The sequence below is a fragment of the Anguilla anguilla genome, chromosome 4 (assembly GCF_013347855.1).
Source record: "Anguilla anguilla isolate fAngAng1 chromosome 4, fAngAng1.pri, whole genome shotgun sequence".
Lineage (NCBI taxonomy): Eukaryota > Metazoa > Chordata > Actinopteri > Anguilliformes > Anguillidae > Anguilla > Anguilla anguilla.
The window spans coordinates 28727955-28741906 of NC_049204.1; the positions used below are offsets into that span (position 1 = coordinate 28727955).

Genomic DNA, 13952 nt, shown 5'->3' on the forward strand with positions numbered 1-13952 from the left:
CAGAAAGAAATCTGAAATATTTATCCTGTTTGTCCCATTTATTTCCTCCAGGCTTATTTTCCTGTGAACGTCCCCAAGCTGACATTGTAATAAATTCCAAGCATCAAACACAAGTTTAACTAAATTAGCAAGTGTCGTGCGCATATTCACAGTGCTAAAAAGCTTTTATGTTTATGTAAACTATCACGGCAATATTAATATTTAATGGTGAAATGTGTTTACCGAATTTCGAGCAAATCGTTAAGCTGTCGTTTTATTTTAGATCAAAGAAAACAAGACAATGACACTCTAAACACAAGCCGCCATACCCAAACGACTCCCAAGTTAAAAGAATGTAATGCAATAATTGCATGTCCTGAGCAAATCGACATTTAAAAAGTGGCATTGACGCTTCTCTTTTCAGGGGATACACAGACACAAACAGGCTATACCTATAAAGAAATAAAATACAAGGTAACAAACATCAAATAAACTGAACAGGCTTACAAGCTTTTAAAAAGAGAATGCAATTAAAAATTCAGATCATTTACGGTGCCCGACAACAAAATCTATGCGTCAGGAAATGTTCTGCACCGCCAAAAATAGAATGGCATAATAAAAAATTGCAGAATATTAAAATGCATAAAACAGCACCCGTAACGAACCTCAAATTCATAAATTAGAAAGAAGCGCATGCATCGTATCAGGCATGCAACAGCAGCAATTCCACTGTCAAACTAATTAACTATTATACTCGGAATAATGCTAACGAGGCCGGAACGAGGCATCAGAGAGAAGCTTAGCTCTACAGGTGATAAACCTATTTGGCAGTGACATTTTTTAGTGTAAAGTCACAGTAGCTGTGATCTGATCAAAGGGAGAGTCCCCCCATTGGGTCCAATTATAACTATAGTATTGTAGGGAGAGAGAAAAAAAAATCATCGAGTTATGATATTCATAATCTATGCAGAAAGGCCTTTCCAGTATAGGTCTTTTCCCCATAGCTGTGATCTTTTCAATTTACATCAAGGGAAGATGGCTCCAGATAAAAGTCTGCTGGCCGATTGGCTTAGCCCACAGAGGGCATACACCGTGCCTCATTAAACTCTGTTCCATTAACTCCCAAACAGGGTTTGAAGTGCACCATGTAAAGAGCACGGGTTAAAGGTCACGCAGAAAACAGATCTCCATTTAACTCACCAGCTGGAGATGATAATTAGCAGGTGCATCACTGTCTCTTTTTAAAGGAGGATATAAGCGCTGCTCACTGGGGTGTTTTTTTAATCATCACATGACAGTGTGTATGGCGCGGTACCGTTCTGAAACCAGTCTCAACAATTAGATATCTACAGTACTCTGCATTTGTGAGACATCGTTGATAAAATTTACCCCCTACACACACACGCACACGCACACACACACACAAACGCACACACACAAACAAAAACACACACACACTCCTTACCTTGTAAACCTTGGTAATAAAAAAAATAATACAATGAAATATATTAATGTTTGATTTACAGGAGCTTGGGAAGAAGTTTGAGAATAAGATTTCTATATTAACATTTAACACTGTTTTACGTTTACTTAAGTGTACCTAAGGCGTACCTTGAATTTTTTGTGAATTAAACATCGGGTGTCAGTTTGTCAACTTAAAAATGTTAATGTTTGAGACATAATATATACAGTTTTAATATACTTATATATTACTTATACTTAGATATTATACCAAACTGTTTATTCAAGGAAATCATTTTCATAAAATGACAAAGTATAACAGAATCTATTATAATTGTTCTGGAACTCGCCATTCCTAGTTGTTTTGTTTTAATTATGTTACATCTCTTTTCTTACAATGCATTTCTCATAACAAAATAATGTCAGCAGCCAGTCTTCAAAATGTATTCATTAAAATCAATTTCATATATCAAGAAAATCAATAAATATGACCTTTTCAAAATGGAATTTTCCTACCTTATATCAAACACAGGTGCCTGCTTGCTATTCCAGAAGAACAATTAATGAGATCACTTAAAAGGTTTGCCATTTAAAAATACTGTTACATTTTACCCACAGAAGAATCTGTGATCTGAATCTGTGTTCAGGTTCGTTAATGAGACAAACGCTACAACAGATACTGCAGCAAACAAGAGCCTGCAGCTGACTGACAATCCCTCAGTTGGTACTTAAATAATAAACACAGAAAGACATATGGGGGCATAATGGGAATATGGCATAATAGGAATAATATCTTACACACTGTGTGACACAGAGGCTCCCCAGGGGTGGGAAGCTATGTGAAAACCTGAGACCCGGAAGTGATGAAGATTTTACTTACAACATGCTGAGCAGTATGCAAACTCTTTGTCACTACCCAGGTTTTCTCTTAACTTCCCTCACCTGGGAAACGTAGGCAACTGGCTGGATCCACGACGGATAAAAACCGGAGAAAAAAACTACGAAACTACAACATAATGATTCAGACGATGTTTATCTTTTCTACTGAAAAACCAATCGCATTTAGATAGCTAGCTTTACACAGGTAATTGTTTTTTATTACATTAAATTAAATCACATTTGTAAACTGCCTTGTGATTTAGAATAAATAAATAAATTACAAAATAACCCCAAGCACAGTATTGGCACAGTAAACAGCAACAGACAAGCAGACTGCCCTGTTTGATTTCTTTCCGAAGACAGGTACAGTATGTTTCTAGAAAAACACACACACACACTTTCCATTTATTCCTCTGCAAAACATCATCTTACCAGACAGATTATCGTGTTAAAAATGTTACAATATCTTAGGTACTGTAATGTTAGCTGGCTGCAGCCCCTCATTCCAAGTTTACCTCAGAGAAAAGTCACGTTTAAGGAAGAGGCAGCATTCACGTAGCTGCAGGCTTAAACACTTTTTTTTACATTTGTTTGAGGATATAAAATCTCGACTTCACACCAGCCACAAAAAGGGAAAAAAACTGCTTCTGCCAGTCTGAACAAAACTAAAATGTGGTTATACAGGATAAAAGTTTTTATTTCACATCAGTGTACTACAGTCATACACAGTGTTTTATAGTTTTATCATTAGCTGAGCGATAACCACAGTCAATATTTAAGTTTCAAGGTTTCTTTGGAATGATATCGGAAAATTCCACTGCCTTTCACTTCAGTACTTCCATCCTTCAAGATTTCTATCGATAATTAATAGTATTCACAATTACGTAGGCTGTTGTGTAAAATGTGATCTTAGCCAAACATTAAAAAAATAAAAATAAACTTGTCATTCACAAGTCAATATCAACTGCAATGGAGCTACCACACAGTGACCCTTAAAACAGTATACACTGTACACACAAAAAAAAACTTGCTTTAGAAAAGCGGTTTGCTAAACATTCTGTCTGGGAGAGGAAATCCATAGGGAGGCAATTAAAGAACTACAAAGAAAAAAAAGTAATGAAAAAGCATCCTTTTGATGTGCTGTAGTCTGATCTGTACCCATATATGCACACACAAGGACCTTTCGCGTTATTTCAACTTTGTGTGAAAGGGAAATCCAAAAGAAATAACTGCTGACCCAAAGAGTTCTGTATTTATGATTTATTCTACTTGCATGATTAAGAATGAACACAAGTTCTTATTATTATCAATGCCAAATGAATTAATGTGTGCATTAATTTGCTTTGAAATATCAGTTTCTTCAAATCTATGGACTCTTGAATCTTGAGACCAGGAAAACATTGCAGCTAGCGCAATGGGGGGGGGGGGGGGGGGGGCTGTGGCAGTGTGATGGATGGGGTAAATAAACATAGTAAATAATAGTCAATGATTTCTTATTTTAAATATACGATATATCACACACAGAGGAAACCCGTCGTAGAAGTGCAGCAACAGCGCATGCGTCAAATGATTCTTTTCCTGCTCATTAAGGAATAATGAAAATTGAAGTGACAAAAACTACTGTTAGTGTCAGTAATATCCACATTTCAGTGAATATGTTATGTGCAGTCAGAGAGCAACTGTAATTGAATGTGTGTGTGTGTGTGTGTGGCAAATCTTAATCTACAGTTTTAGTAATACACTGTACAAGGAAAGGAAATAACTGTATTTCTTTCCCTTAATTTGTGAAAGCAAACCGCAAGGAGTAGTCCATTTCTTTCCACTTAAGTTGAAAACAGACCATCAAGCTGACAGTCCGCACATTTATTGATAACACAATATATCTGCAAGTGCACTGATTTTGAAGCATACTGTTTAACACAGAACAGCTATGACCTTATAAAAGGTATCATTAGTCCAGAAAATAATTCTCCAAGGAGGGCGGAAAAAAGAGAGAGAGAGAGAGAGGGAGAAAGAACGTGTGTGTGTGTGTGTGTGTGTGTGTACACAAATCTACAGTATATTACCTCACTCTGAAAGAACTTGCTTCAACACTCAAAGGCTAGCAACCCCCAAAAAAGCCGGAGGGAGAAACCAAATCTATTACATTTGCTTTCCATGAACAAGCTAATCAAGGGGCGATATTTTAGTATGTGAAGCATACCAGAATTTTCTTCAAGGGAGATGCCATTAAGATCAATTAAACCTGGTCTATTCTGAATGTCCTCCACAGTGAAATTTTGGATTATCCATGTAATATTGAGTAAGTAAGACAAATGCTTGCTGGCTGGTTGAATAGTGCCTGTGACTGCCTTAGGCACTCAAGAGTGGGTAAAAACTGAGTTTATTAAGAACATGACGGTTCATTCAAATGAATACATTTACAATTTCAGTATGTGCCGGTTCGGCCGTTTTTCTGTGAACATTTGTATAGTATTACCAATTACGAACCAGCCATTTGATGAAACAGATAAAATTATACATTAACTCTGATAAATCTAACCATTTCTAGATAGCATCTCAAAATACAGTCTGCGTTAAAAAAAATGTTCTCAGTTGATCAAGAATACAAATTATCAAAAACAGCTACGGGCAAAAAAAAAAAAAAAAAAGGCTATTTACAGAGAAAAGACTATAAATAATTATACAATATATTCTGCTTGAGCAGACAACATGTCAATACAGTCTCAAAAAGGATGGTGTATGAAATTTTATTAAGTTAAGTTATTTATTAATTCATTGATTTCCTATATTTAGGCAGCATTAATGACTACTCACGGAAGCGGCTCTCATCCTGTTGACAATGCATCAAGATCAAGTCACAACTGCTGTGGAAGAAACAGCACGGGGGGAGCCCCGCTATATTTTCAGAAACACCGCCTTGATCTTTTACCGGCGAGGCATGCAGCACTTTTGTGAACACCGCAGTGCTCCGCATCCTTCAGAAAGCCTGTCTGCATTACACAAATATACCTCCACATTATGTATTTAAAAGCAGATCCTGCTTTATAGGCATATGCATGACAGATTCATTCCTGACCTCAACCGGGGCACACAACATTTTATCAAATTTAATCACACAACTTGTTCCGCATTTTACACTTGCTTTATCTTGTATAATTAAGGAGGTCTCTCCATTTAATTATGAATGCGTGCGTGAATTCTAAATCTACTTTCAGCGAATGCATATACAAATATGTCTTTGAAAAAAATCCAGGTTAGGCCACCTTTTTTCCAGCAATTTACATGCAAACACCACGTGTTTGGCGTTAGAAATCAGCAAAACAAAAGGACCAAATTACATGATACGTTTCTTTTCCCACCAGTCCTGGCTGTTATCTGGTGGGAAATTTAGCAAATACAAATTAAGCAAATGCAAATGTTACACAAATTTGCCTTTTCAGCGATTCTCAATTCTCACATTCCAAAAAGCCCCCAAAAATACAACTAACAAACGCTGCATGCGTGAGTTTTTGGGGAGCAGTTATGCATTCCAATAATGAATAACAGGAAAAGACTGTGATATTCACACCTGTAAACACTTTACCACAACTCCATGCTAATTGAGTGAAAGGCTTTTAAAGCTTTCCAAGTTCAGTGGAAATTAGCAATGCTTACGTCCCAAAACATGTTTACAGACAAAGAGATAAATACTGTAATATATATTGGAAAAATCAATCTGAAATTACTGTAAACTGAACACCTATGTTCTTACCATTGCATTTAATGTCTGTATTGGATATGTACTGTGTTAAGTTTAATAAAAGACAGCAGTTTGAATTTTCTCACAGAATGTTTAGATACACCGCAAAGACAGGTCTACATGTTACAAAACTGACTGGAGAACCATCTTATTTCAAATTTAAAGCAGGTTTTCTGTCCCTCCCAGATTCATTTGAACCATTCATTTACTACCACTGTCAGAGTTGCACATTCTCTCTCTGTTACACAAACGACTTACACAAACGCAATTAACTGCAGGCTTAATGGCAGTCTTGTGTTTTCAATAAAATACATTTCCAAAATCATTTTCAAAAGACTTGCCACACCCCTTCTGAGCACACGCAAATTATTTTCTCTATTTGTAAATCTGGAGGATTTGTGCCAAACGGAAGCGCTACTGGCATGGCAGCGTTTCTAATGGTCAATAAACGTGAAATATTATGTGTGAATTTTGGAAAAACGGCCATTAAGAGGAAGACGGCACAAAACCCAGCATAGGGTCCCGCCTGAAAAAAAGGCTATGTAATTCAGGACAACTGTGACCCCTAACCCTACCAAAAGCTGGGCCAGTGGTCAAACCAACTCAATAATAAAGTCCACATGGAAGCACAGCCTCTAAACCAATAATTAGAACAATCTCAAAAGGCTCGACTTAAATCAATATACACACAAGCTGTTTTTTTGGAAACATTAAGGACATGCTACAGGCCCTATTATTTTATTGAGACAAAATATATTTATGTAGACATTCTGAGTAAAAATGGCTCCCATTTTCATTCTCTAGTTTTAATTTTTCTACAGGTCATAAACCCCAGTAAGAATAGTCGTCGATAATTATGCGTGTGTGTGTGCTGTGTGTGTGTGCGTGTATGTCTGTTTGTGTGTCTTCAAATGCATAGAATTAGCATGCAAGACCCAATGTCACTCAATATCAAGGCCAATCAATATCGAATCATATAAGATTTTATGTTAAAATGATATTTTATGAGTTAATTCTTAATAGGCATAATAATCTAAACATATGCATCTCCCTCTTGCACACACATACATACATATTATATAAATCCATTCTATCAATGTAGCATACCGTAATTGGAATTCGAGTTTTTACACTAAGACAAAACCACAAATTCACAATTAGTAGCCTTTTTTGTTATCTATTTAATGCCCCCCCCCCCCCCCCCCCACTACACCCCACCCCCCAGGTAAGTTAGCCGGAAAAAAAGGAATTTGCAGCAATAAATGCATTATTGCAGGTGACATTTACATTTTAGGCAAGGTAATTTAACATGATATACAGAGTATGTTCTATCATTAGTCAGTGAAAAATGGTGATGCAGGATCAAAGGGAACGCTGAGCTGCCACTTAATTTATCAGACTCGGAAGACAAAGGATTTTTTTCCCCCCTGTCAGTTTCAAAAGGCCCGACTCCCTTTTATGACAAACTCGCTTTGCGCTTCCATTTACAGACGGGGCTCCTGAGCTCGCGGCGCGGCGCGGCGCGGCCGACGGGATCGGCGGAACAGTGGGGCTCTCGCTTCGGGCGCGCCAGCCCCAGCGGGGCACCGCCGGCTCGGGGAGAACCGATAAAGAAGCACCGCCCGAAAACGAAAAGGAAAAAACAAACAAAACAAACAAATTTCCCTTCATAAAAAAGAAATAAATAAATAAATGAATGAATGAATGAACGAACGCACTGATGACAGATAGATACCCCTGACCCCTAACGGCAGCAGCGTTTCCCGTTCTTACTGACCGGTGTCATCAGATCATTAATTAAAGGGAAGAGCGCTGGCAGGTGGCTGGGAAGCCAGAACTGATAATTGGCCCCTTTCCTCCTCCCGCCTTCAGACATGCCGCTCTTTTGGTGCGCGAGACGTGGCACCGGGCAGGCAGGGACGCCTACTTTGTAACGTAATGATTAAAATAGAGATGAAGGAGGCTCCCGGAGGCTAATGAATAGCGCCGGCCTTTTAACGGCCGCGTCGCACGCTCGCTAAACAGCGACTCGGGCTGTCCCGCTCAGCTTACTCAGCGCCGTCGCGGCCAGAGGGAGAAGGACGGGTCTTCGGAGACGCCGCCGGCGGGGGGGGCGGGGGGCGGGGGCCGACGGGGCCGAACGGACTCACCACGTCGCCGGGCAGGCTCTGCAGGTCGTCCGAAGGGCTTTCCAGAGTGTTCGTGTCGACGTTCAGGATGACCACGTCTTCCAGCGACCTGCTCTTTACCCTCTGCGCGAAAGGAGATCACAAACGTTAGCGCCTTCCCGCGAGCGTTCCGGTAAAATCTTTGCGCTGCCCACTGGCTAAAACTGCTTACGGGCTCATCGGCGCTCTTCGCTTACTGGTGTTACGTTAAAACACAGCACAAAATGCAAAAGCTGGAGCACGTCTGGAAAATTATTAATGGCAGGTCTGATCCATAAAAACAAACATCTACTGCTACAGGCTTTAACGCATTCAAATATTTCACAAATCTTTCCTTTTTTAAAATGATTTTTTTTTTAAATAGCTAAAAACATATTTTAGCACTCCTTTCCATTTTAGAAAATATACTCTGTTGACAGTCCCGTACGAGACAAACTACGCAGAGGCAGATTTAAAATATTACAGTACGGATACAACACACTAGAGGGATACGCAGAATAAAATGCTCAGACACTCAAAGTGAAAAATATTTTGAGTGCGGCGCATCATGAATCAACCAAATGATGTGTATTTATCCTGATACCTACAAATTCAACAATTATTTTAGAGTGCAGGTGGGGAAAACAGCGGAGTGTGTAAATTTGGAGTTTGTCACTTGGTGACAGGGCCTGCTACGGAAGGCTCGATCGCATGCTGATTTGGTCTAATTACGCGCAGCCAGATAGGGAGACTGTCACTAATGCCATGTGTGATAAATACTGCCAGCGCTAGCACTGTCAAGAGCATCAAATTCACATATGCAGCTATAGGTCTACCTCCAGCCAACGCGCCGGCTTTCAATAATGAAACACAAAAGCTCTTTGTTTCGCCTCTTATATTTCTGGTAAGCAGGCACAAAGGAAGGGGGGAAAAAATAATAACTGTCAATTCTGTGTATTTTTTTTTTTGTCCGCAAGCTTGTCAAAATAAACATTGCATCATTAGCACTTCAAACAAGTTAACAAATTTAACAGTGTTACTCAATAAAATGGCAGCAAAGGGAAGATCCTTTATCCATATAGCCTACATGGGTATTCAGCTCAACAGTAGCATTCACTCCAAATAATAACACACACCAGCAATACATGTGCTCTGCTTGTGAGGCTAACATTGAGATTGGAAATTAGACTGAAGTATGTCTTCCAATAATGGTTTGTCAATGTGCTTCATATACAATCAACGGGCAACTGACAAGCCAATCAGATGAAAATACAAATACAATTGCTTTACAATACAAAATATGCTGGCACCGTGTCACATACCTCTAATAAACTGAGATGTACTCCGATGACATATGGCATGGGGGCACTGTGGGAGACACAATTCCAAACCACAACCATTAGCAACACAGCCAACGCCTGCTTGAAAATCGCTCACAACCAGCAATAAAGTTTGTGAATACATTGAATCTCTCCGAATTGTGATGCAATAGCATTTTGCATCCTTTTCTCTCTCTTTAAAGACACTTTGATCTTGACGCGTGGACCAGCATAGCGATCCGCGGAATTCTACCGTGTATTGGGATGACGGGCGCTGCTGACAACTGATCTGCTTGAGTTGTGACATCACCGTCGCCAACGGTAAAGCCACAACCGAGACGGATATCCCACAGTCAAATCATTCAGAAATCACATCGCCCTTCAAGAACAGCTGCGACGGAAAAACAAAGTTTCAAATGATCAAAACCATGACAGCCATTCAAATGGGAAGCAGGAGGCTTTATTTCTTATTATCGTAATCATTTTTAAGGAAGCCAAAGTATCTTATAAAAACCGAATCGGTTTTAAAGCGTGCTGGTGTAGTGAACTTCGTCAGCGCGCTGCAGTATTTCTGGAAACCCTTGTTTCGCCTGGAGAATCTGATTAGAGTAATTGGCGAGCGGTATTTGCGGGGCGTGCGGAGGGGGGGGGTGGGGGACACTAATTAGATATATCTCGTGTGTTTTGGCTCCTGCGGTAGCTGTTATAGCGGCGGCTCAATCAGGTTACGCTGTTAATGGGACACGGACGTGCCCCTGCAGCCGCGTCTGTCCAGCGCGACTGCGCGGCCTCTGACAGCTCCTGCTCTAATGCAGCGGGGTTTACTCTGCCGGGCCCAAACAATCAAGCCCAGCCAGAGAGCAATTCCCCTCGAATGGACTATAGTTAACAAAGTCTTTCTTGTACTTGTGTTAAAAAGGAGACCACCCACGAATCAGAAGATGACTCCAAACAGCATTATTCTAATTCCGGTGTGAATGCAATGCTATTTTTCTTTTAAGTAAATTAAATGCGTTTTCAGTTTTATTTAAAGCAAAGATCTGCATTGGGAACAGCAAAGATAAAGTCAATATCAACGCCGGCGCGCGATTGGCTCGCGCATCGCCCAGAGACGGGAGGGTTTCAGTCGGGCGGGATTACAGCATCTCATCCCTCGCCAGCGTCCCCCGCTGGTCGACTGGGCTCCCTCAAGTCTGCCTGCTACACTGCACATGAAGAGTCTTCCTCTGATTCATGTCTGTGCAAACTGTGGTGTGATAAGTAGGGTCGGCTGATATCGTGCTCTGGTGAGGCCTGTGTTCTCCCATATCGATAAAAAATATAAAATATAAAAAAAAGCTTCAAAAAAAAACCTTTTTCTTTTTATATAAAAAGCTAATGCGCTTATCACAATATTTTTACTCAAGTCTCCTTTCATTTTTTTAAGCATTATAACTGCTTTAAGACGAGCCATTCATAAAAACGATGACAGAACAATGACCCGTTGAATGGTGCTATCAACAGGAAAAGGGAGGCCGTCTGATTAAATAGATGAGAAGTCTAACAGGGAGAGCTATGAAATGGGGCCAGGCGCTGCGAGGCAGGGTCACGCTGGGAAGCCACCCTTCCGCGTCTCTATGGGGCCCCCGCTTCAATGGCTTCGCACAACAATGGGTCTGTCATCCTTCAGGGTACCTGCACGCTTCGGATACGCACCGCTCCCGTCTCGTTCAATTTATCATCAAGGAAAGAGATTGGGGAGAGGTGTTCTGCATCGCCGTGAGCTAGCGGCCAGAGGTAACATCAAAAGCCCCCGCCCGCCGTCCCGCCCGGCGTAAGGCGCTCCACTCGTCTTTTTGAAGAGAAGATTTAAGGCGTTTCTCAAAGTTAAGCCGCACCTCCAGGTTTCGGCGAGGAAACGCCCAGACCGCGCTCGTGCCGTACAGGAGCGGTGGGCCCGGGCGTTTCAGGGCGCGCTGTAGCTTTAACCGCAGCCCGCCACATCTGACTGCAAACCCAACCCCCTCTCACGCACCGCGAGCATTTCCCCCACACCTGTAATGGTTAGGATCAGCGATGGCCGAACGGAGCAAATAATGCTAACAATGTGAGCAAAACATGGCGGGCAACCACACAGTTAAATCCTACTTCAGCCGCACTCTTGATTTGGACATTTTCAGAGGAACCAAGATTTAGGGCATCTCCAATTTGGAGAGAACTTAAGGGTGAATAAAATTTTGAGGGGAAAAACCTATTTTAGTTCAGACCCTTGCATAGGAAATACAAGCGTTTAAAAAAATGTGATTCTGAAAGATCACATAAGTTTAACCACGGTAAAACACGGGTTTTCATTTTAAAACATGGGTTCTCCTTGCATCGCGCTGATGTGAAGGATATCCCTTGCATCTTTTAAAATCAGATTCAGACTTTCGGCTTCCTTTTTGTGCCCGCCGTGGACACGGCAGCAGCGGGGAATGAGTGTCGGCATGGCGCTACTTAAATGGCTGAGCCCAGCATGTGAAAGCTGTCGAGGAGGCGTTGGTGACCTTACCAGCAGTAGTCCAGGAGGTGAGGAGGAAGCACGGGGATGAAAATGTGTTGCCAGTACATTGGATACAGCATGGCGGCGGACCCGTGAACACATGCAGTTAACTGAAGAATCAAAGCAAAGGATTATGGGCCTCAGCAGTCACGCCAAACAGTGTTTCAATACAACAAGCTACACGCTACGCTACGAACGTCTCCGCATGCTAACAGCCTAACGGAAACGCACACAACCGAAAACTAAAAAAAAACAGCATGTAATAAACATGATTTAGCTTGGTCGTCTTGGCCTGGACGTTTTTTAAATGTACTATTTTTTTTCATAAAGAAGAAATTGACCGTCCAATGCCTTGTTAGGTTTCCCTCTGGTTCCTATCAACACAGTGACCACTGATCGCAGTGTTGAGTCTGATGTTACAGTATTGTGAGGGACATTTACAAGCAAAGGGAAATGGGGGCATACAATGATTGTAAAAAAAAAAAAAAAAAAAACACATTTCAAACAGGAAAGAAATATTACCAATGATATAAATGTACAAAAATAAAAACAACAAACTTGGGGAGAAAACAATATCTGTGTGAGGGCTACCGTCTTTGTCTCATCCTCAAAAAAAACAAAAAAATAAAATAAAATTTGCGGGGTGCTTTCCCCCAGCATGGCCAATTCTAATGACCTGCACACTGCCGTTTGCTCATCTCCCAGATTAAAATAACATGATTAAATATGGAAAAAGAACAGAGGTCTGAAGGCTCCTCGGGGATATCATTAGGGCAAATTGCCAAAGAATGAAACATGAGCTAGCCAAGAGAGACTGCGAGCTGGAGAAATACCAGGGGACCAGTATGTTCGACAGTTGGAGCTTCGGTAATGTGCGAACTACAGCTCCCAACTATCAAGAGACCCTGCTCACTGACACACACAATGTCACAATTGACCAGCAAACCGGCCAAGCTTAACGGGCGCGCGGCGGCGAAGCTAAATAAATCTCCCCCCCGACGCCCGCGCGCGCGTCCGCATCCCTCCCCGCCGCCGCCGTGTCCGCCGCTTGTGCTTTCTTCGGGGGAGGCGAGATTTTTTTTTTTTTTCGCTGCCATTTTCCAGCGGAGTAATGCCTCTTCTCTCACAATAGTTAAGCATTAATTAACATTAATTGGCGCCTTGCTTCGCGCACGCACTCTCCTGACGCCTGGTACAATTGCTTTGGGGAAATTATAATGGACAAGAGGGTGTAAAGCAGTCGTTCGCTTACTGTATATATAAATAAATATGTCGGCGGCACCCCAGATTGAATTCCCATTTAAGTCGCTTTGCAGCACCAATTAAATGAATGCAGGCAATGCCTGAAAAATATCACCACATCGAATACAAATAATATTAAGAGTTGGTTGACCCACGCCGCAACTTCAAAATCAATTCTAAGAGGTGGTACTGTAGGTCTGAAGAATAAAGAAGAAATTAAGAGTGTTTGTGTGTATGTGTGCGTGTATGTGTTTGTGTGTGTGTGTCTGTGCGTGTGTGTGTGTGTGTGTCTGTGCGTGTGTGTGTGTGTGCGCGTCTGTGCGTGTGTGTGTGTGTGTGCGTGTGTGTACGTGTCTGTGCGCGTGTCTGTGTATGTGTGTGTGTCTGTGCGTGTGTATGTGTGTGTGTATGTGTGTGTGCGTGTGTGTATGTGTGCGTGTGTCTGTGCGTGTGTGTATGTGTCTGTGTGTGTGTATGTGTGTGTATGTGTGTGTATGTCTGTGCGTGTGTATGGGTGTGTGTATGTGTGTGTGTGTGTATGTGTGCGTGTATGTGTGCGTGTGTGTATGTGTGTGTGTATGTGTGTGTGTGTATGTCTGTGCGTGTGTGTGTATGTGTGTGTGTGTGTCTGTGTGTGTGTATGTGTGCGTGTATGTGTGTGT

General features: G+C 41.4%; 1 protein-coding gene across 2 annotated transcripts in view; it reads right to left on the reverse strand.

Moving 5' to 3' along the window:
* The window catches only part of dennd1b (DENN/MADD domain containing 1B), a 96317-nt gene that overhangs the window by 26656 nt on the left and 55709 nt on the right, over positions 1-13952 (reverse strand). For both annotated transcript variants that reach the window (XM_035413047.1, XM_035413048.1), the window contains 3 exons: positions 12058-12158; positions 9531-9576; positions 8212-8313 (listed from right to left, as the gene is read on the reverse strand). In XM_035413047.1, the coding sequence (XP_035268938.1) occupies positions 8212-8313; positions 9531-9576; positions 12058-12158 (249 nt within the window). The remainder of the gene's footprint in view (positions 1-8211; positions 8314-9530; positions 9577-12057; positions 12159-13952) is intronic.